General features: G+C 40.9%; 1 protein-coding gene across 1 annotated transcript in view; it reads left to right on the plus strand.

Annotated features, from left to right (window-relative positions):
- col7a1 (collagen, type VII, alpha 1) overlaps positions 1 to 20,930 on the plus strand; it is a 67,122-nt gene extending 46,192 nt beyond the window's left edge. The window contains exons 89-120 of the mRNA XM_035152655.2: positions 2,181 to 2,216; positions 2,381 to 2,440; positions 2,535 to 2,579; positions 2,665 to 2,700; positions 4,672 to 4,707; positions 4,788 to 4,847; positions 4,942 to 5,067; positions 5,154 to 5,225; positions 5,745 to 5,780; positions 5,875 to 5,934; positions 6,055 to 6,099; positions 6,597 to 6,632; positions 6,756 to 6,791; positions 8,004 to 8,060; positions 8,147 to 8,218; positions 8,742 to 8,813; positions 8,945 to 8,980; positions 9,076 to 9,156; positions 11,148 to 11,201; positions 11,441 to 11,494; positions 11,604 to 11,666; positions 11,750 to 11,812; positions 12,458 to 12,574; positions 13,680 to 13,757; positions 14,233 to 14,286; positions 14,430 to 14,478; positions 14,694 to 14,702; positions 16,186 to 16,269; positions 16,594 to 16,719; positions 17,368 to 17,520; positions 18,385 to 18,567; positions 18,674 to 20,930. Coding sequence (XP_035008546.2) covers positions 2,181 to 2,216; positions 2,381 to 2,440; positions 2,535 to 2,579; positions 2,665 to 2,700; positions 4,672 to 4,707; positions 4,788 to 4,847; positions 4,942 to 5,067; positions 5,154 to 5,225; positions 5,745 to 5,780; positions 5,875 to 5,934; positions 6,055 to 6,099; positions 6,597 to 6,632; positions 6,756 to 6,791; positions 8,004 to 8,060; positions 8,147 to 8,218; positions 8,742 to 8,813; positions 8,945 to 8,980; positions 9,076 to 9,156; positions 11,148 to 11,201; positions 11,441 to 11,494; positions 11,604 to 11,666; positions 11,750 to 11,812; positions 12,458 to 12,574; positions 13,680 to 13,757; positions 14,233 to 14,286; positions 14,430 to 14,478; positions 14,694 to 14,702; positions 16,186 to 16,269; positions 16,594 to 16,719; positions 17,368 to 17,520; positions 18,385 to 18,567; positions 18,674 to 18,705 — 2,121 coding nt within the window. The 3' untranslated portion in view covers positions 18,706 to 20,930. The remainder of the gene's footprint in view (positions 1 to 2,180; positions 2,217 to 2,380; positions 2,441 to 2,534; positions 2,580 to 2,664; positions 2,701 to 4,671; positions 4,708 to 4,787; positions 4,848 to 4,941; positions 5,068 to 5,153; positions 5,226 to 5,744; positions 5,781 to 5,874; positions 5,935 to 6,054; positions 6,100 to 6,596; positions 6,633 to 6,755; positions 6,792 to 8,003; positions 8,061 to 8,146; positions 8,219 to 8,741; positions 8,814 to 8,944; positions 8,981 to 9,075; positions 9,157 to 11,147; positions 11,202 to 11,440; positions 11,495 to 11,603; positions 11,667 to 11,749; positions 11,813 to 12,457; positions 12,575 to 13,679; positions 13,758 to 14,232; positions 14,287 to 14,429; positions 14,479 to 14,693; positions 14,703 to 16,185; positions 16,270 to 16,593; positions 16,720 to 17,367; positions 17,521 to 18,384; positions 18,568 to 18,673) is intronic.
- The last annotated feature ends 977 nt before the right edge of the window (positions 20,931 to 21,907 follow it).

Genomic DNA, 21,907 nt, shown 5'->3' on the forward strand with positions numbered 1-21,907 from the left:
TTTTACGGCTTCTCAGGACAAAAGACGAACCTGCCTTATAACTCACGCTGAATTATTATTGTCTGCCCGTTGCCTGTATTTGAATGACTGCAGACATCTGTTAAGAGGGACTGGCTTGACGAAGCTTGTCCCAATTCTGCCAAGGAGGATCTCAATTAAGTCAGATTTCAGCTCAGTGAGACTGAAAATGACAGAGAAAGTCAAATAACTGTCTCTCAACTCATCACATCATCACAAAGTCAAAATCATCATCTGTTCTTCTTTCTGATTTATTAGACGAGGCTCGGTACAACTTTTTTATTATGCGTCCACGACGGCGATAGTCAGTGGCCAGAGGCATGTTGTTTTGGGTTCTTCCGTACGTCAGTACGTCAGTACGTCCCATTGCTGTGAACGGGAAATCTCAAGAATACCTTGAGGGAATTTCCTCAAATTTGGTAGAAGTATTCACCTAAACTCAAGGATCATGTGATTCGATTTTGGTCGTCAAAGGTCAAGTTCACAGTGACTTCACAAAGCTTATTTTCCAACTTGTGAAGGTGACATCTCTTAGATTCAAAGACGAACTGATTAGATTTAAGTGGCTAAAGGTCACAGTGACCTCACATGAGTCTGTAAAAAATGTATGCAGACAAACTGCACTGATGGTTGGTGGAGGCATACAACTGCAGTGTAGTATTTCTAGTTTCCAATTGTGATTATTTCTCAAGTGCACTTTTTGTTTTGCCACTTATTGCTTGTAACAACTTATGTGGTTGTTCTTGCTCATGCTATAATAGATCGTTAAGTTTACAATAGAGTGTTGAATTTCGTACAGAGACATGTAACATAATTCCACCCTGAATTGAATCAGGGATGTTGGGATTACACCATATGGTAAAGTACGTACATCTTAACCACTAAGCCACTAGATATCCCACCCTGTTTTGTGCAAATAGTTTTTCCTAGTTCTCGTAGTGTAGTTTCTCTCCCCTGGTCAAATGTGGCTCGACAAAAAGACAAAGATGGAGCTTGCTTGTGTTGTGCTCAGTATTCGCTGCCACCCCTGCTGTTTGTGTTGCTGACACGAATCGTGACAAATATCTCGAGCAGTGCCCTCACTGCTGAAGGCCTCAGGTTTAGCACCTTGGACGGAGCCACAGTGACACTGTCAGTGAGTTCAGCGGTTTGATAAATAACTAGGCAACATGTGTCTGCAAAGGGCCATCTGCTCAGCAGCTCCACCATTTGTTCTCACACACACAAACGCACCCACACAATCACACAAACCAAAGTTGAAGTGACATTGCATTTTCCCAGCTCCACAGTTGCCCCGGGCCCGATGACAGGAATGTTTGAAGCTTTTTTTTAAAATATAGCTATAAACGAGAGCTGAGCTTCTACTTTCTTTCATTAATTAGCATATGAATGGCACAACTTTTTGGGATGTAATGACAGTCAAAACCAAAGACTGTATTTACAGATGGACGACATGCCTGCTCCCAAGAAGTGGAGCCAAAGCATCTTGAGCATCTTTATTGAGCGTGTATCGGCGGGACTGTGGCTCTTTCCTCCGTTCACTGCTGCCTAAACCCCGGCTCAAGATGCCCAAGATGGCAGCGTTTGTATCCACGATATTTTGTCTTCATTTCTTGATAATGGGAAAAAGTGGAGATTTATATAGTGCTTTTCTAGTCTTATCAACTACTCAAAGCGCTCTACAGTGCAAGTGGCCCATTTACATGCACATTCAAACAATACTTCAGTATGCACTTTATACTTTTTCTATTTACACACCATTCGCACACTGTCAGGGGCAACGTGATGTGTATTATCTCGCCCAAGGACACTTCAACATTTTGAATGGACGGCCCTCTCTACTTCCTGAGTCACGCCCACCTGTTTACATTCAGACGATGGTCCAAACAGAGTAACGCGTATCATCATAACCAGCAAGACCTTGTGTTTCTTTCAAATATTTTCAAGTACAGTTGAATAGACAAAGACCTGCAACAGACCAGAAAGGTTCACCCTTCTTCAGTGAAGTGCACTGATTAACAGGAAGAGTTGTGCATTTGTTGTGCGTCCTTGCTGATGACGTCATGCTGCATCGGGAGCTGGATTGTTGGGCTGATATGATTCTTGAAAGCTCAGGCTTTTAAGCACACAATGAAACATATAATTTTTCTGCACTTTTACAGGCAGTGGCTGGACCCCCTGGACCCAAAGGACAAACTGTGAGTCACTTTAATTAGCATTGACATTGAGGTGTCTCTTTTTGTAGTTGCAGACAATTGAACGCTATTGAACTCAGTTAATGCAGCCTAGTCCAGAAATAGAAAAACTAAAAACCTGAAGCTGAATCGAGCTGACGTTACTCTGCTGGTCCTGATTGACGCAGGGTCCTGCTGGTCTAACGCTGCCAGGCACGGCTGGAGAGACAGGTCTACCTGGGGAGAAGGTGAGTCTGACCAAAGCCTTTAGATCTGAAGACTCTGTAAGTAAGACTGAAAGTGTTCAGTGCTCTCTCATTGAAACTGCATACTGTCATTCAGGGAAACAGAGGGGATAAAGGTGGTGCTGGCATCAAAGGGGAAAGAGTGAGTATAATCCTGCTGTAAATCCACACGCAAGCTTAACGTTAACACAACAACATGTTCCAAGTCTGATTTGTCGTCACACCAGGGAGTGTTTGGTGAAGCAGGAGACCCTGGAGAAGATGTGAGTAAACCTTGCATGGTTACGTTTTATACTGTGATGTGCTGACTGTCCATCCGTCTCATTCTAGTTAACCAGATATTTCAAAAACACCGTATGGGAATTTTTTTCAGATTTGTCAAAAATGTTCACTTTTGATTCACTGATTACCTGGTTTGAGTCTGATGGTTAAAATGTCAAAGGTCAAGGTCACGTTCAAAATATGGTTTTGGTCTCTCGAACAAGAGTCTGTCTTTTAAGGAATCTTCCCATTTTGAAGATTAGATTTCAGAGGTCAAAGGTCACAGTGTCCTTTTATCAGTCTGGAAAACGAAGACTGAAAATTCACTAGTTGGCGGAGTCATGCAACCACAGGGCGGTAATTCCTCTGGTGTGGTCCGCTCCCCTGTTATCGCATGTCAAAATCACCAGATAAGCAGGTGAAACAATTTGGTGAATTTGCACTTGGTAGCTGGGACGTCTCTACAAAGGTCTTGATGCGAGGGAAGGAGTCCGGCTGAAAACACAATCAGGCCTATCAGACAGAGAGCAGAAACCGAAGGAGAGACCAATTAAATGCTTTACAGTGGTACAGTTTTAAAAATAAGTAATGGACTGGAGAGCTCAGGAACGCCAAAACCCCTTCACACCACGGGGCCAAATCAAGAACTCTGCACGTAGTAGACATTGTCAAAGTCTAAAATCAAGAGACTCCTTCACGGATGTAAATACAGAGATTTACAAACCACTGGTAACGCTCGAGAACAGAAATGCTGATTAGACTTTGTGAGAAAGCATCTTAAAAGTCGTCCCTGTTCTCGATCAAGATTCTTCAGACAGATGAAACCGAGATTAACTTGGAGAAGGAAGCGTATGGAAAATGAAACGACTCGTGATCCAACGACACCAGCTGTCAAACATGGCGGAGTCAGTTCTGAGGAATGGGCGTGTATGGCTGCCAATAGCACTGAGTCACTGATGTTTGATGATGTGACGTCTGATTGAAGTAGCTGGATGAATTCTGAAGTGTGCCGGGCTACACGATCCGCTCAGATTCACGCAAATGCTGCAGAACTGATTGGACGGTGCTTCACAGTACAGACGGATAATGAACCAAATCATACTGCGAAAGCTATTGAGCATGCTTCTCACTTAGTGGCCAGAAAGACTCAGAAAGTGAGGGAGGCTGCAGGAAGTGGCCTGGCAGGGCTTCTCGAGTGGGAGAAACTGTTTGGGGATGTCCACGGGCTCCAGGCTTCACAGTCATTCACTGCAAATGGGTTTTTTTTATCCAAGTACTAAAAATAATTCTTATAGTTATTTTAGTTCATGCAGTTGCTTTTGAGGCTGTGGAAATGAAGGAGCTCTGTAAAAAAATGCCTGTTATTCTTAAACAGTTAATATTTGTCTTAGACTTTATGTCATAAATGAATCACATCAAAAACTTGGTGTAGAAAGGGTCAGTTGTGTCACTGCCCAAATACTTAATAAAACCCATATTTATATAAATATATATATATCCCATTTAAGCTTATGTGTTTTAGTAGTAGGACATTTCTGTAATTTCTACAAAAGTAAGTATAATATATAAATATTATATATAATATTACAATATTCAACGCCGGTCAAATGATTTAATCCCACTTTAATCAACCAGTTTTCTATCGCAATGTGATTTAAGTCTCTGGACCTTCTATCTAAAAGTGTCGACTGTAATTAAGGCCAATCTCCTCAGAGGATGAACTTTTTTGATTATTTGTCGTCCTTGAGGTTAACGAGCCGTGATAACCAGGATGCAAGCAGAGTACTGATGGAATATGTCTGCACCAGCAGTATAATGAATGTCAAAGTGATATTTGGACAGACCATTCAAATAAATACAAAGCTCTGCATTTTGTTATTATTATTTACAATCAATTAACATTTTATTTTCAAAAATATGTTATTGATGTCGGTTTAAAAAATCCAAAAACATAAAATCTTCTTTTTATGCAGGGCGCACAGGGATCTCCTGGATCAAAAGGAGATAAGGTGAGCTTTTGCTTTATGTTTTATTATTTTCCGTGAAATGAAACCGAATCAATGTAACAGTTATGAAATTTGTGTTGCAGGGAGAGAAGGGCATCGGTCTGGCAGGTCCTCCGGGTCGGGACGGGCCTCAAGGTCTAAAAGTGAGTAACAGCATGTGGTGCAGCAGAGGATAATTTAGGTATTTTGCTCTCTAATTAGTTACTGTGGTTAAAAAAATCTAAATGTATATTTCAGGGGGATCCAGGTCTTCCTGGTCCAGCTGGTCCCCCAGGACCACTGGGAAAGTCTGGTACCGCGGGACTGGCAGGCCTGAGAGGAGAAAGTGGACAATCAGGACCTCCAGGACCACCAGGGGAGAGGGTTTGTGGAGCTGCTGATCACACAATACTCTTTTAACCTGAACTTCTTTGGTGTCATTTTCAACTAATGACTTTCATTTCATTCAGGGTCTCCAAGGTTTTGGAGGCCGTGCTGGAAATGTCGGACCTCCTGGTCCATCTGGACCTGCTGGACAAGCAGTGAGTTTACATCCTGGTTTTATTCCACAGTGTTCAGACAGAAGTTACTGTCTATAGACCGGACTTTTGTGCATCTTTTGATGAATGCTTCTAGGCAGTTTTCTAAGGATAGTCTTCATGTAGTTTAATCTCTCTTACAGTTCTTGTAAAATTTCTCTGAGTAACTTACATATTTTGTAAATTTTTGGAGACTTGTTGGTTGAGGCATATTGTTTCCAGTATAGTAAGTTTAGTAATTCTAGTTATTTCATCAATAAAAAAGCAATGAAATTTGGGCACTCTACTATTTAAAACCACATTTTTTTATTTTATTCCTTTATTTATTCATTTAATTATTCTTACCAAGAACCTTGACATACAGCTGTTTAAAAGATTTTTTATTTTCAAAAGATCAATTAAATAAACAAATAAAAAAATCTCGTTTTTAATCAAGTAATCTGTCAGAGAGGGGATGAGAGCGAAGACAACAAATGTTATTTATTTTATTTATTTTTATACAATCAATATCGTGTTTTCCAGGGCTCTGCTGGTACCAACGGGGAGAAAGGTGACAAGGTGACTACTCAAGCAGACAAATATATCTGTTTAACTGCGTAAATGTTAATGGATTTTTTTCTTTTAAGGGTATTCATATCATTTTTGTTGCCAGGGGGGAGTTGGCGTTGGCATGCCTGGTCCCAGAGGAGAGAGAGGAGGTCCAGGCCCCCGAGTAAGTCATCGGTCGCTCTGTAATATCACTGAAAATTGTGATCTAATATGAACTGGCCTCTGGAGGATGGAAACTAAGAGTGACGTGGTTGTATGTCTTCTTTGTTTGTCATTGCTGTAGGGCGAGGAGGGACGAGCTGGCGTGGACGGGGAAAGAGGCTCATCTGTAAATAGCAAATGTTTTCCTTTCAATCCATCACTCAGGAACACGACAGATATCGACAGACAGACACGTGTCAAGCTTTCAGGATCTGCTTCAGGGTTCTGCTTTTAAAATGCCCAATCCGTCAGGAGACCGTCTACATGGAAGCATAGAGGGAAAAACAGCTGTATAGGATTGTTTTTTCCCATGTGGTTATTATGGAGGAGCTATTATTTTCCAAGGACATTGCTTTTCTTAGACAATTAACTGACTATACTGATAATTATAACAGTCTTCCCTTCTAGTGTTGCAATACAATATTTCAAAGCAATGTCAACAGGAGTGTCTACCTGAGATCACTGAGATACCTGAGATCTGAGATCACTGAGATATTTTCATGAAAACTTGCTTAGGTGTAGAAACGTGCATGGTCTTTATGATGATGATGAATTTTATTATTATTATTTGTATCATTATTATTGTGTAGCCCTGAAGCATGTGTGTGTCTGTGTGTTCATCAGGGTCTCCCAGGGACTCGTGGAATTCGTGGAGAGAAGGTAAATACCATCAGTTCTTTTCTCACTGCAATTGTCCTCGTGTTTTAAGTAGCTGTAGCTTCGTCTTCTGCTCTTCTATTGCAGTGAAGCATATTGACGTGCTGTCAATCTTTTTTATTTCAGGGAGACGGCGGACTTCAAGGTGACAAAGGAGAGAAGGTGTGGACAATTTAATATCGAATAAGCTCCACTACTGCTCACTCTTCTCTCTCTTTGTTTATTACCTCTGCCAAGGAGATTATGTTTTCATTTGCATGTGTTTGTCTGCTGTTTGTCAGCAGCATACACAAAAGCCACAGGACGGATTAGCATGAATCTTGAGGGAAGGATGTGTTATGGGTCAGGAAAGAACCCATTCAATGTTGGTGCAAATCCTGATCAGGGGGTGGAACCACTTTCTTTCACTTTCTGTTGCTTTTTTTTCACTCCAGAGAGTTGTGGGGTTATTTTTGTTTTTTTTTGATTTCTCATAGAATTATGTTTGAATTGTGATTTAATTAAAATCAGACATATTTAGGAGGTTAATATCCAGGAGTGTGTGCAATATCATGTGGAACCATATAAAATCAGGATCTAGTGGATTTAAATGTGATTTCATTGGGCTGTAGGCTTTTTCCAACCGCTGTTTGGTAGAAACCTGCAACTACTTAGCTATAATGCTTGTTTTAATTGAAGGTGACCATTAGGCCTTGGCAGAGGTATGAGTGGCATTTTAGTTTTGCTAAATCCAACAGTGACTCAAAATGGAGACAGAGGGAACTATATTGTTGGAAGTGGCTGTTTTGTTAAAGAGCTATTTCAAGATATTTACTGTATTGTGAGGAGGAGAAATAGGAGTAAACACAATGTTATACTAAGTGGCTCTCAGTAGAGCATATAGTTCCACCAAGGCTAAACAATTGTTCACATATCTGTTGTAGCAGTTTGATAACCTGCACAGGATTGTACATTTCCTCCTGAGAAATTTCTGACAAACAACCTCCCTCCATCAATTTGGATGCATATCAGTTCAGTACTTTTAAATTGGTCCGTATGGGTGAATGTGAGTATGAATGGTTGTTGTGTCTTGTATGTTGGTTCTGTGATACGCTGGCGACCTTCAGCTCACCTCAAACAGGCCCCAACTAATAAGTGGAGGGATGGATGGACGGATGGACGGATGGACATTTCAACTTTTTACATTATCCTGCTGACAGATAAACAAAAAATTTAACCAACAACCAGATGTGTGAAAATGACCTCCTTGGCAGATCTTATAAACTGTGATACTAGAAGTGAAGCAGCTTCAGAAAAAAGCAACAAGACGAAACATTGTGTGTTTCGCCTTTGGCTTTAGTAAGAGAATGTTAACAGCTGTATGTTTCCTCACAGGGGGACACTGTGCTCGTGGGAGGACCTAATGGAGAAAAGGGCAACAAAGGCGAAACAGTCAGTGAACACACAGATGTGTCAAGCATTTGTTTATTATAGTAAAATGACATTTTTTATTCTTACATGTTTGGTTTTCACTTTAGGGTGACAGGGGACCCAAAGGTGTGCAGGGAGAAAAGGGGGTGAAGGGTCAAGAAGGACCTCCAGGACAACAGGTAAATAATTTTTTGTCTTATTGTAACAGAGGTGATAGTTTTCATACTTGAATTATCTGTTAATTGTTTTTCAGAGAAATAAACTAATTGTTTGGTGAGGTAATAACTGAAAATAGTGAAAAATGTAGACGTGAGTTTCCAGGAGCACAAAATGTCATCTTCACTTTGATTGTTTTGTTCAACTAGTCGTCCAAAATAAAAAGATTATTTTTTAAAAAGTGTTACTTTATTTTTCTTCTAATAAAGTAAATATTTATTTAATAATTATCAAACTTGTTTTCAATTTGATTTACTGTATTTAATTGAATATAGGAGTTTATGATATAAAATAATTTATATTGTGAATCTGAAGGCCAAGCAGTCTGAGGCATTGATTCTAATGAAGCAGGAAAGCAGGACAACATTTAGGCAGCATACTGTGACACTGCAGTAACCAAAACCTGCAGATAGATCAAATGTCCCTGTGTTGATATTATGAATAGTTAATATATATAGTTGTCTGTATGTGTGTATTTAACATCAGGGTCTGAGGGGAGAACCAGGAGAGAGAGGCTCCACTGGGTTCCAAGGTGCACGTGGCCCTGGTGGACAGAAGGCAAGTGACACTGTGCATTTAGCTGTGATTAAAATCAGTATCATAATTAACCGCGAAGCCAGTCAGTGCGTCGTCGGAGCAGGTAATAGTGTCACTGCTTTAATTACTGTAATTCTGTTTTCTCGCTGCAGGGAGAAGCCGGTCAGCCCGGAGTACCCGGTGAATCGGTCTGTGCTTTTGCTTCCAACAAAACACAACTTCTTCATTTCCTTATGTGGGTTTCTCTCTGTGGTGTTAAGACGTGTTCTTTCTTCTCTTTCAGGGTTTATCAGGAAAAGATGGACTGTCAGGACACAAGGGCGACAAGGGAGAGCTTGGTATCATAGGAATGAGAGGAGTGAAGGTATTGTCACTGTTTGTGAGGCAGTGTGTGTTCATTCTGTGTGGTTTCAACCTTGGTGTATTTTTCACAGGGTGGTGAAGACAAAACCAACAACAGCATAAAATGTATACCATTGCAAAGGATTAATACAAATTCTATTAGACAAAAGATTTGCTTTCACCTCAACATCGTTCATTAATGTCTGAAATGAGGGTTTACTCAGCGTGAGACTGAATTCCCATTTCATTAGAATTCTGTTTGAATCACTGAACCAGTCAAAGATGTGGGAGATGATTCAGAGGAAAGGAGGCAGGCTAGTGTTTTAATTATTATTGTTATTATTATCATAAACTTTATTTCATCAGATAATCTCAATGTGATAAACATAATACAAATATTATACAGCCAGTCACACACAAGCATATACATACAAAGCACACGAACAGCACCCATATAATTATAAATAGTCGCAGCATCTTTAAAATGGCACATTGTTAAAATTCTTCCAGTTACATTAGCTCTGTATAAAAACAGGGGGAAGATGACTAGCATGGCTCTGTCCAAAGATTAATGATGAACTCAAATATAATAGTATTAAGTATAAAAACTACAATCCACTGTTTTGCATGAGGATAAGTACAGGGCTACATCTTGGAGCAGTAACTTTACCGAGACTTCACTGGTTTACTGGCAACCAGCCATAAAGTGGTGAATTGTCATTTTTACTCCTCATTTCTTTTTGGAAAGATAAAACAAATAAGATATAACATTTTACAATGTAGTGGTTGATGGATTTTGTTATCCTGGTAAGTTAACTGCCTGTTTCATAGATTGTATATAAAGCTGGATGACGTGTCTCCACCTCCTCCCACTATCAAGAAATGAAGCTAAAATATCCCAGATATGAAAGTTGCCATCTTACGCATTTGAAGTCAGAGTCTGCGCAATAGCGACCGGGGCCTGGCGCTGTGCTAGCGAGGTTCTGTCGATATGACTGTAACCAACGTTATATATATATATATATTCATATGCTTGACCAATCAGGAGTCAATCTCAGTTGTCAATCAAGATGTTTCACCTTGTTTTTATAGCATCAAATAACGAATTAAAACCAAATTTACCTGAAACATAAACACTGGGACATACATCAGTATAAAAACTACCTAAAATCACAGAAACCGACCGACATTATTCACATTTGGGGATTTGTCAACGTCGGTCTTTATACACAGTCTGTGGACTGCACCTGTAAAAAAATATGAATTAATTGTAAATTCTAATAAAGGGACATCATTATTGTATAGTCTTTCGTATTACTACCACCTGGTGGACATCGAAACAGCTTGTTGTAGCTGTCGGTTTCTCACATCTCAAGCTTGTTTTCTTAATCTCTGCTGGACTTTGGACCCAAGTGAACACAATGTGCAGAAATCTTTTATAAATCTCCTGGGACATAAAGTTCAAGCTACTTTTGGTCAAAACTCGGCTGTAGTTGGTACAAGGACATGAATATGGTTCGAATCTTCACACCCCATCTATAAAACTATTTTTAATCTCCACTATTGAAACACGAGGCAGAATTGTAAACTTTATGTATGTAATATTTAGGTGTTATGAAGTATAACATGCAGAATGGGAGTGAAGGATATTTCCTTCCCCATGCTCATGCTCTTTATCGTTACTCTACAGTAAATTTTTATGAACTATAACATTAAAGCTGTATCAAAGTGTCCTGTACGTGAGTTCACTGTCGAAATTTGAAGATATTCAGGAGCGTGACAGCAGCTACCTCTGCATCATACCCGCTGTTGTTGGGAGCTTTTATGCTAAATGTGTTTCTCTGTATGTAGAAGTGCACGTTCTTGTGCACGTGATCCAGCCTGTGTGGTGGGTCAGAGTATGGATGTATGGATGTGCTCTCTGATGGTTTAATGCATTTTGTCTCTTTGTGACTCACCAGTCTGTTTTCTGAAACACAGATTTCTGTCAGTGATACACTTATATGTTTCCAGGGTGACCGAGGACCCAAGGGGGCTTGTGGTGGCGATGGACCCAAAGGAGATAAGGTGAGATTGAGACTGACAGAAAAATGGTACATTGTAGGAAGAGGACAAGAAACAGCTTTGAATAAAACCGTGGGATTTTTATTCTTTTATAATATCTTATAAACAGAAGCATGTTTCACATATAGTGTTAACTGCTGGTATATGAGGCCTGCGAGTGAATAAATGCAGTGAGTCAGACTTGTATGAGTCACATATGGCGTGGTAAGTAAAACTAAATGTATGAATGTGTATGTGCTCAGGGGGATGCTGGTATTCATGGAAGATCGGGCTTACCAGGAAGAAAAGGTGAACAGGTATGACTCATAATCTGTAGGAAAAAAATGCATCATGTGGTGTGTCATATGTCTTTATGTGACTTTTAAAGATTGGTTGTCATCAGTCTCTGCTCTCTGCGTTTTCCAGGGGGAAGTCGGACCCTCTGGGGCCTCTGGGAGCCCCGGAAAAGAAGGACTAGTGGGCCCCAAGGTATGCACTCTATTATAATAAATGTATTAGTGCAACAACTTCCTCTCAGAGTGAAGTATGACTACTTTTCTTTGTCTTTGTAGGGAGATCGTGGGTTTGATGGGCTTGCGGGACCCAAAGGAACTCAGGGAGAGAAAGGTGAAAGGGTGAGTTTGTAATTTACACTTCTCTGGCACTGTTTTCATTCAGGTCTAAAAGTAACCTCATGAAAATCACACTATACTCTGTTCGTAGTCTTCAGATTCTGCAGCATCACTCATCCTCACAATCACAGTAAACCTGAGTTGTACATAAAATCTGTCCAGAAAAATGAGTCTCTCAACACATTAGTGTTCAGGTGAGGGGTGACGACTGGGTAGATCATGCAGGAGGCAGGACAAGAGGTATTAATTCCACTGCGGAAATCACAATTTTGATTTACGGTACATCAACACCGGTGTCGGCCCTCATCAGTAAAAAGCTCTTCAATGTAGTTGTCTCTCCATCTGCATCTACGTGAATGGCTCCTTTTTTTCACCCTGACATATTTGTATTATTTTAATTTTATTAATTTATTCAGTTTTTCAGTTTTGCCCCTGGCACACACCGACTCGCTCACTGTGAGACATTTTCCTGCTGTAATCTCACATTGGGGGGAGGGGGGGGTCCAGAAAAAACGTTCAGACCAACTGACTCAGACTTTGCCTTCTCAAAAAAAAGAAGAACAAATTTCATGAAAATGTTGGCACTTCAGTGCATGTCTGAAAAAAGCTTTAGAGATATGTAATTAACCGTCTCTGTGCTTCATGTAGGGAGTGCCTGGTGTGCCTGGCCCTCCTGGTCCCAGAGGAGTGGACGGGGCCCCCGGCATGACTGGGTCTCAGGGACCGGCTGGTGCTAAAGGCCCTGAGGGGCTCCAGGGACAGAAGGTAAATATTCACACTGTGGTTTGATGATGGCTTATTTCTACACTCTGGTCCAGTTTTCTCTATGTGGGTCGGGGTGATGGGAACATAGAATAGGACATAGTGACATTTCAACAATCGCTTGTTACATCAGTAAATGGATGCAGCATCAGTTATAAGCACAGATTTAATGGGGATCCAGTGAAGAACAGTACAGTATGTAGAAGGAAAAAAGTATGAATTATTTCACTAAGTGATGGCACAAAATAGCAGCTGTCAGAGGTGTCTGAGAGGCCCAGTGGCAACATAAAAAGCTTTGACATTAAAGGCTGATGAGACTGATATAAACCGAATACAGCCCTTTTTATCTCCTTTAGCTTGTTCTCGTCTTTCTTCTTCACCTGTCTGAAGGTTTTGATTGAAGACAGTAGGTGACAGGAGAGCAGGACCTTTGCTTTCACTCTTTCTGATCAATGCATCTTTTGTCTGACATATTGGATTCAGTCTAAATCTATTACTGAACGAAACCAGTATTCTTCTGTTGTACATTATGAAAAGCAGGCAGAGCGTACAGTATGTTCTTCTTATGCAGTGGGATGGAAAAAGTAGCTCAAATTAGAATGGTACTCAGTAGAGCGCATACTTCCACCAAAGGCCAACAGTCCCCGTAGATTCAATCACGCTGCATCAAATTTCACACACTCATAGATATCAGTTCCTATATATATGCCTTATTTCAGCAATTTATAATAATCCATGCATTACGGAGGTTTGAGTCCTCCTGCAGCAGCCGCAAGATTAAAACATTAGCAAAGATAAATGAAAAAAACACTGTAAATATATAATGATACAATATGTAAGAGAAATGGAAAATGGATGTGCTGAGTAGAAACAATTAAGTTAGTACATAGTACTTAGAACTAGTATATTTAAGACATAATTGCTGTGTATGTAACACAACTGCATTAAGTACAAAAGTCTTTGGAAAGAAATTAAGTTGGAGACTAACACTTCATTTTCATTTTATTTCCAGACACTATATATGCATGGAACTTTATTGTGGTGGTTGTTGTTGTGTGAAAACCTTGTGTTCAAAAACAACAAAAATGTTGTTGTTTTTGTGTGTCAGGGAGAGAGAGGGCCTCTCGGTCCATCCTTGGTGGGTCCACGCGGTATCCCAGGTATCTCGGGGGAAAGAGGAGAGCAGGTTAGTGCCACATTGTCTCCTTCTGTATGATGGTTGTTTCCATCGTCTCAGGAAGGAATCTAGTGCTGAGGTCAGGAGATTTCTATTACAAAACTATCTTAGAACCATCACACAGTGACAGCACTGAGTTACTCATTTCACGACGTGCCAAACGCAGACAGTTCTCTCAGGGAGGCTGGGTTTCCTCGCTCTCGTGATCCCCTCAGCAAAGGGCTTCGTCGCTCTGACAGTTACATTTGTATGCACCGAAAACTAGTTATTTAAAATGACAACCACATATTGTTAAAGCTGCTTGTCATTAAGCCTGAAGTGGCACATTTTTGTATGTGTCTTTAGGAGTCACTATTTCAGATTTAACTATTCACTTTGACTTTGCATTTAGTTCTTGAGTTGCATCTGGTCTCAGTTTAATGAAGTAATGTGCTACAAGCCTCTCTGTGGGTCGCGTGTGTGCTGATACCTGTCTTTGTTGCAGGGAGAGATGGGCCCAGATGGAGTCAAGGGAGACACCGGAGAGCCAGGCATGACGGTCAGTGCTTGATCCTTGCCTTGGGGCTCAAAGACACTGTTACCCTCACACACACACACACACACATAGACACACACACACACACACGAGTCGATGTTGGGGTTGTACTTTTGTCATGTTTCCCTCTTTTATTTTGAATTCAGGAGCATGAGATCAGAGATTATGTTCGGTCCGAGATGAGTCAGCACTGTGGTGAGTCTTTTCTACGCAGCCTGCATCGCTAATTTCTGTGTTGTCCCCACGTTGAACTTCAGATGGTAATCACAGCATATGAGTCACAGCCTTAGCTCAACTCGATGTCACTCTAAAAATGTGTAGAGAAGTACAGCGATGACATGTCATTTAAAACTGACCTTTATTCTTCCCTCTCTTTCTGCTTCCTCCCTGTCCATCTGTCTGATTCTCAGCGTGCGGAGGTGAGTGAGCCGTTCGACTGCAGCAGCGGAGTGGAATGTGGACAGAAGGGCTGTGATTTAGCATGAGTCACAGCGGCATACTGTATCACATATGCTGCTGCAGAGTCTGTCGCTCTCATTTATTATAACATTTTCAAAAAGACGGAAGTGCATTTGCCCTCGTTTTGCAAATCAGTTAAACACACAAATGCACACAAAAAACAATCAAGGGAATTCGTGTCTGTTTGCGTTTGTTTGAACGGCAGAACACAACAAACACACTCCCAGACCTGGTTCTTTTTCAAACGAATCCTGAATAATATCAATACAAGCTGAAAATTTAAATATCTGCTGCTGTGTAATGATAATTCTGTCTTTTTTAATTTGTTGCAATTTACAGTCATGTCTCAGTATTTAAAGTCTTTGTCAAGTCATAATTTAATTAATTCATTAATAGTTTATAGTTTATATTAACAGAAACATTTTTATTTGCATGGATGCAATGTTCTGACTAAGATAATAGCCTCTCACTGTAGAGCATGTTGTATATAAATCCTAAACTGACCAACAGGCTTGATTCAATTAAATATTTTCACAACTAGAGTAGAGCTCATACCTCCGCCAAGGTCCAACAGTCCCCTTACATTTAATCCATATGCACTGAATTGCACACGCTCAGAAATATCTGCTTCCTGTTTTTTTCATCGAGATCCATCAATTATTCCATGGGAACAAATGTTCTTTCTTGGCCCATGTTCCATCATTCTGCCAATTCCGTCGGAAATCTGTTGCATGATCCTGCAAACTAACAGACTGGGGTGAAAACAAGTTCCTTGGCGGAGATAGAAATTGAATATGTAAATGAATGTGAACTCTCCCTGACATTTGAAATAACGTAAACCAATGTAAGACCACATCAGTGTGATGAAGCAACAGTTAGATCAGTCATTACATCAATGATGATGAGGCAGGTTGCTCACAAATATGCAGCGTTACTGAGGATGAGACCAAAACAATGATTTGTCTCTGATGATTACTCGTGAAATTTCTGCATGTTTCATAATGAGGATGTACAGTAATGTTTTTTCTGTCTTCAGCTGAATCAGCACTGATTTGACTTGGACTCAAGTCAAAAATTGTTTGTCTCGAGTGCGACACAAGTCCATAAAGCAGCAGCTTGAGTCCTTAAAGGATTACGACCAGTTTTTGGAAGATCACCTCATGTTGGCCAGTCTTGCAAAAACGTTGTAATTCCTTTTAGCGGGGGTGTATGTTTCAGTGTTGGAATGGGGGAATGATTTTTGTGGTGCATTTGGGGCTGTTGTTGGCTCACGTGTCCAAAGGTCTTACCTTCAGGATGTTCCATGCTTCCTTTTTTGCCTTTCCGACCTCCCTCTTCTCCCTCCTGTGTAACACTCACCTGGTCTCCCTCTCTCCCCGAGTTCTGTCTCCACCCCCTTGGTGTCCCCGTTCACTCCTCCTTGTCCTTTTCTGGCTCTCTCAGGTTCAGGCCCGGACCCTCGGTCAAAACCCCCGGTCAGGGCTCGGCCTGCACCCGAGCAACAACTGGCCCGAAAGGGTGAGGAGGGTGAGTGTGTCCGTCCGTCGCTCTGCTTGTCGGACTCGCTCTGTCTGTCTGTGTCTCTTACAAACAGGATTATGCTGGTGGTGCTGGAGATACTCTGAATACTGGGTGATTTTCTCTACAAGAAAACAGAGTACTCCATTTGTGGTTAAACACAGACAAACCCAGATATGAGGGTTTACTCTTGCCTCTATTTAACTGGCTGTTGTAGTATTTTGGAGCTTCTTGTGTTGACGTGGTTCGGGATCCTTCCCTCTGTCTGAAGCTTGGCGGTTGGCAGGTTGAGGTGAAGGATCTCTGACCCGTGTGGCGCTGCTCTCCTTTCAGGTCGTGAGCTGCGTGTGGTGGTGAATACCAACGACCCGGACTACGAGCACGTTTACTCCATCGAGGCCTACGACGACCCCATGGATGAACTGCTCTACTTCACACCCTCTGCCAATCAGAGCGATGGTACTGTGTGTTTCATGCTATGTCCAATGTCATCATGCAGTGAAGTAGCACTTTCCAACACCCTGAGCTACCTCTCTACCTCTTGAGCCACAGCCGCCCACAATAGACAGAATATGAGACAAAGAAATAGGTAGAGAAATACTTTAATGTCCCTTTTTAACTCAATGATTTTACTCAGCTCACAATGACCCTAACATTAACCAAATAAACTTACACTCTATCAACATATCTGTTCCACGTGGTAAACAGGATGGCGTGTCAAATTGTATTTGGTTTATTCAATCTGCTCATTATCCAATTTGTGCTGGAAGAGCATGTCTGCTAATTAGTGTCTGTGTTTCACTTTGTGCTCATTTCATGACATTATGAAAACGTGTTGTATATTTCTCACACAGCCGGCTACAAGCACACGCAGTACCCTGAGTCTGTGACATTACAGCATCGGTTTCTGACTGTATCATCACATTAATGTTTCGTTCTCTTTTGTATGTTTCTGCTGAATGTGTCTACACTGTTTGCTGTGTGTGTGTGTGTGTGTGTGTGTGTGTGTGTGTGTGTGTGTGTGTGTGTGTGTGTGTGTGTGTGTGTGTGTGTGTGTGTGTGTGTGTGTGTGTGTGTGTGTGTGTGTGTGTGTGTGTGTGTCGACAGGTGAGGCTGTCAAAAAGGAATCAGAGAATACAGTCAAAGTTGAACCAAACAAATCAGCCAGTGCTGACATTCAGCGAACAGCAGCAGCTGCTGGTCAGAAACCAGTCAAACAGTCCAAATCAGTCAGGGCCAAGAGGACAGTCAAAGGGGAAGGTAAATCAGCTCATGTGCCGTCATCTCGGTTCGGGATGGAATTATGGCTGATCTCTGCCCGCCTGGTGTCTGGCCCTGTCTGTGTGTCTCAGGCTGCCCTGCTGTTGATTTAAGCTGCTTTCAGACAGGCACTGAACTCCTGATATTCTCTAGAGGGGCTGTATGTGACAACGCAAACATCCGAGTGAGAGGCTCCAGACTTTCTCTGGACTTTCTCCGGCCAGTAACTCCGGAGAATGTCTGAAGGAGCTGATGTGAAAACACAGCAGGAGATTCTCTGGAGGATTCACCCCGACGGAGCGGACACACAACAGATGCAAAAATGAAAGAAAAGGGACTAATTCAATTATCTGAGGATGGAAAAGTGGAGCCAAACAGGTAGAAGACACATAAGATGTCAAGACAGCTTTTGGTGATAAGAGCTGACGCCGGTGTCGAGGTGCTGTAAACAAAAACACGTGATCTCTGCAGCGGAATCAATACATTGCGTCCTTCCTCTGCCTGCTGCAGAGGGGTTGTTGTGAACGCGTCTGAACAGAGAATCTCCTGCTGCCTTGTTCATGTGTGACGGGAAAACCTCGGAGAAAGTCTGGACCCAATTAGAGGCTTTAGAGGCATATTTGCTTCCAGTAAAATATACTACAAGCAATCTTTCACTGCTGATGTCTTCCTTTGCATTTAAAATTGATAAAGAGGTTGGTTTTGATTGAGTTTTGATCTTAGTGGTTATGAGTGCTTGTCTTTGGTCCCCTTCTGCTTCTTAATGCTTCTCTGCTCATTTTTGCCTGGCTTTCCCTCTCCTCGTTGTGCATACCTTTTAGTGTCTGGGTGTGCACACTTTTTACGTGTGTGTGTGTTGTGCAGCTCCAGCAGAACTATGTCAGCTGCCCATGGATGAGGGGAACTGTGGAAGATACACTCTGCGCTGGTACTTTAACCATAAGACTCAGGCCTGCAGGCCCTTCATCTACAGCGGCTGTGAAGGAAACGACAACCGCTTCCTCGAGCTGGAGGACTGCGAACAGGCCTGCCTTGGGGAGGCTGAAGGTGAACACACACAAACACACACACACACACTCACACTCTGACTCACTCACTCTAGTTTTTGTGAGGTACTGAATGTATGCATTCTAACAAAGGATGTGTTGTGCAGGTGATCCTCATCCCTTGAAGACAGCACGGTGATTGTGGCCACTTCTCCCTCAGCCACAGGAATGTTTATATAGCTTTATATGTCTTTTATAGATCATTATATTGTCCAATGCCAATGGTCAAGATTTGTTTTTGTTTATTTATTGTTTCTTTAAACCCAACCAAACTTCACCCTGGGTTGAGAGGAGATACCAGAAAGCCTCCTCAGTTTATTTTCTCGAAACTATGCAAAACAGTGTTTATTAGGTTTTTTGTGTAGTTGTAAAAGATTTTTAATATTTGCACACTGAATATTATAATTTGTTCAGAATCCCTGATTAACCCATAGCACAGTATTGACATACTTCATTGCTTTAGTTTCATGTTGCACATGTGCCTGCAGACATGGAGAAGACTGATCACCTGACTCACCTTTTACACTTTAATACAATGTTTCTTTAGTAAAAACCAGTTTGGTAAATTTCATGGTGCTCATCTTTGAGGCTCGAGTTTGTTGTGTTATTCAGTCATTAGGTGTTTAAATCATGGGTTCCCAATTTGACCCCAAAATAACCAGGCCAGAAACAGGCGACCCCATTAAAACACAGTAAAGTAAAAGTAAAAACCCACAACAAACATGTGAAAGAAAGTTAAACACGACCATCCATTGCAATAATAAAAACTAGAATTTGGTAAAACAATAAATGAATATCTCTGTTTCCACCCTCTCCTTCCCGCTTAAATGAAACCAAAGACGTAACCTTGTAAATCTGAACTCAGTCTTCCATTGTTTGGTATTTATTTGTTTCTTGTGTACAGTTTGTGACCTGATGATCTGAGTCATTGACAAAAGCTGCAACAATCTGGGCCCTTTTCTCCTTCAGTGCTTCTTGTCACCTTAAAAAAATCCCTAATAAAGTGGCTGATGCTCAGATCTCCATTAACGCTGAAAGATACTACTAATTAGAATTCAACTTGCTATGACTCAGCTGTGTTGCCGTCTTTGTAATCATGATGTTCAGAGCTGTTGCCTGAATGAATGTGTCGGGAAGGAAGGAGAAAGTCTAAAGTAACCATAATTGCAGTCAAACCCATGAAAGCTGTTTTAGCAAAGAGGAACACAAGTAGACACTTAAGCTACACTTAATGAAATACACCAAACAGGAAATTATATTAAATGACAAGCTGCACCTTCCATGAACTTATCGAACTGGTTGTTAATAAGGATGTTGTGTTTATTGTAATTATTATATTTACTGTAGCAACGTGGGCTGAGTTGTGTGTGTTTTTCCCTCATTAAATAAAAACAAAGATTTCAGTCAGTTAGGTTAGCTAATGGCTCTAGCGACAAAGCCCAGTTGTATAAATGAGAATTGCAGTAAGGAATGAAAAAACACAGATTAAATGATGAATTCATGCAGAGTTGATTCAGAACCAAAAAGATTTAAATAAAAATGATTTATAACATTTCCACAAGGTTAAAAAAAGAAACGTTATTTAAAGAACAAGAACCTTAAATGCATATCTCAATATTTGTTTAGACACTATTGAAGATGCTTATAAACTCCTTCCACCAAGTTCAGTAGAAATCTGTTCAGTAGTCTTTGTGTAATCCTGCTGACAATAAATATATTAATAACTTAATATTTTATACAATTCAATCTTATCAAATCACAACAAACATTATCTCAAGGCACTTTACATAGTATGTGAAGACCCTAAAAATTTTAGAGAAACTTAACAGTTCCCACAATGACGCGTCTTTAATTTGGCGAAAAAATGAATCTTTTAACAGGAAGTAACCTCGAGCAGAACCACCTAACTTCCCTCCACAGCATCACACACACAACAGAGTTTGAAGTTCTACTATTCTGTTCTTATCAGATAGACTCAGATAGAACAATTCAGGGCAGAAACTTGAACTTCAGAACCTCTAATGTCAGAAATAACTCCCCTCACTTCTCCACACAATTACAACTATTCAAGCACAACTATACTGGGTTATTACGCTGGATATAGTTTTATCATTTGTATTAAATATGAAGAATCAAGCACAATATTCTTAGGCTGTCTTTGTACATAATGGATTATTATTTGGGGGGAAGTTGCATATCTGACCATGACTGCATGTTTACCTGCCAGAGAAAAGGTGCTATTTTAAAATGTATTTTTATACTGTTAATTGGAGATGGAAGCGTGTGTTTGTGTGGTGCAAATCATTTTGTCTCTTTAGTATTATGAAACTTTTTAATAAGCATTTCTAATAAACCAAATGTTTTAATAAAAATGTAGCTGGTGTGTTCTGTGTTCTGCACATGGTGCTTTTGAAGCCGGCCAAGTCTGTTTGATTATGACAATGAGAAGTAACGATAATGTCTCCGATTTATTTAGATTATTTGATAATCTTTCTTGATATGATCTTTAAGTGCTTACAAAGAATGGGATATTCCAACTTATGGAAATCATGACATAAGGGGTTAATGGAGAAGATGAGGAGATAAGGTACTGTCCAGTGTGGGTACGTGCGTTTGTACGTGCGTGACTGATATAGATGTTCTAATTTCATCTGCAGATTCTATTAATGAGAGGATTTTCTGCTTGTTGGTCATGAGTCCTCCTCCCTTGGGTTTTTCTATGCTCTCTGCCCCCACCTGATTTCCCCTGGTGGGACACACACTGACTCCATATCCACTTCATCACACGTCAACAGGCCTCAAACAGCTTCCTCGGCAACTTTCCTCCTCTTCCTCCACCTGACTTCATTTCAGAAAGGTAGCTCAGTCAGCACCTTATTGTGCTGGGTGCCTCCATGACAGCTTTAACAAATCATGCACACTGTGTTGTGGACAGGATCACGATGCGCTGACAGTGTCTGTGGATGTAACGATAAACAGAGGAGAAAGGCCTCAAATGGCTCAGGTGATGAGCAAAGACAGGCCCCAGTGCAAACTGCTGCAGTGTCACACTAAACTACCACTACTCACACTACTGATTTTTGAAATAATACTGGTACTTTATTTGAAGGCTGGTGTTGTTTTATATTCAGGTTCTCCGTGTTGAATTTGGTTAAAGATTAAATTAAACTATAAATTGTATCAACCACCAGTCTTCAATCCTCTGGGATGGCTCTCCACCAGATCGTAGAACCTGGCTGCAGGGGTTTGTTGTCCTTCAGCCACAGGAGCATTAGTGATAATGGCCCCTGATTATGGGCGAAGTGGCCTGGTTGGTATTTCCCATTCATCTAAGTGTGACA

Source organism: Hippoglossus stenolepis, chromosome 3 (genome assembly GCF_022539355.2).
Source record: "Hippoglossus stenolepis isolate QCI-W04-F060 chromosome 3, HSTE1.2, whole genome shotgun sequence".
Lineage (NCBI taxonomy): Eukaryota > Metazoa > Chordata > Actinopteri > Pleuronectiformes > Pleuronectidae > Hippoglossus > Hippoglossus stenolepis.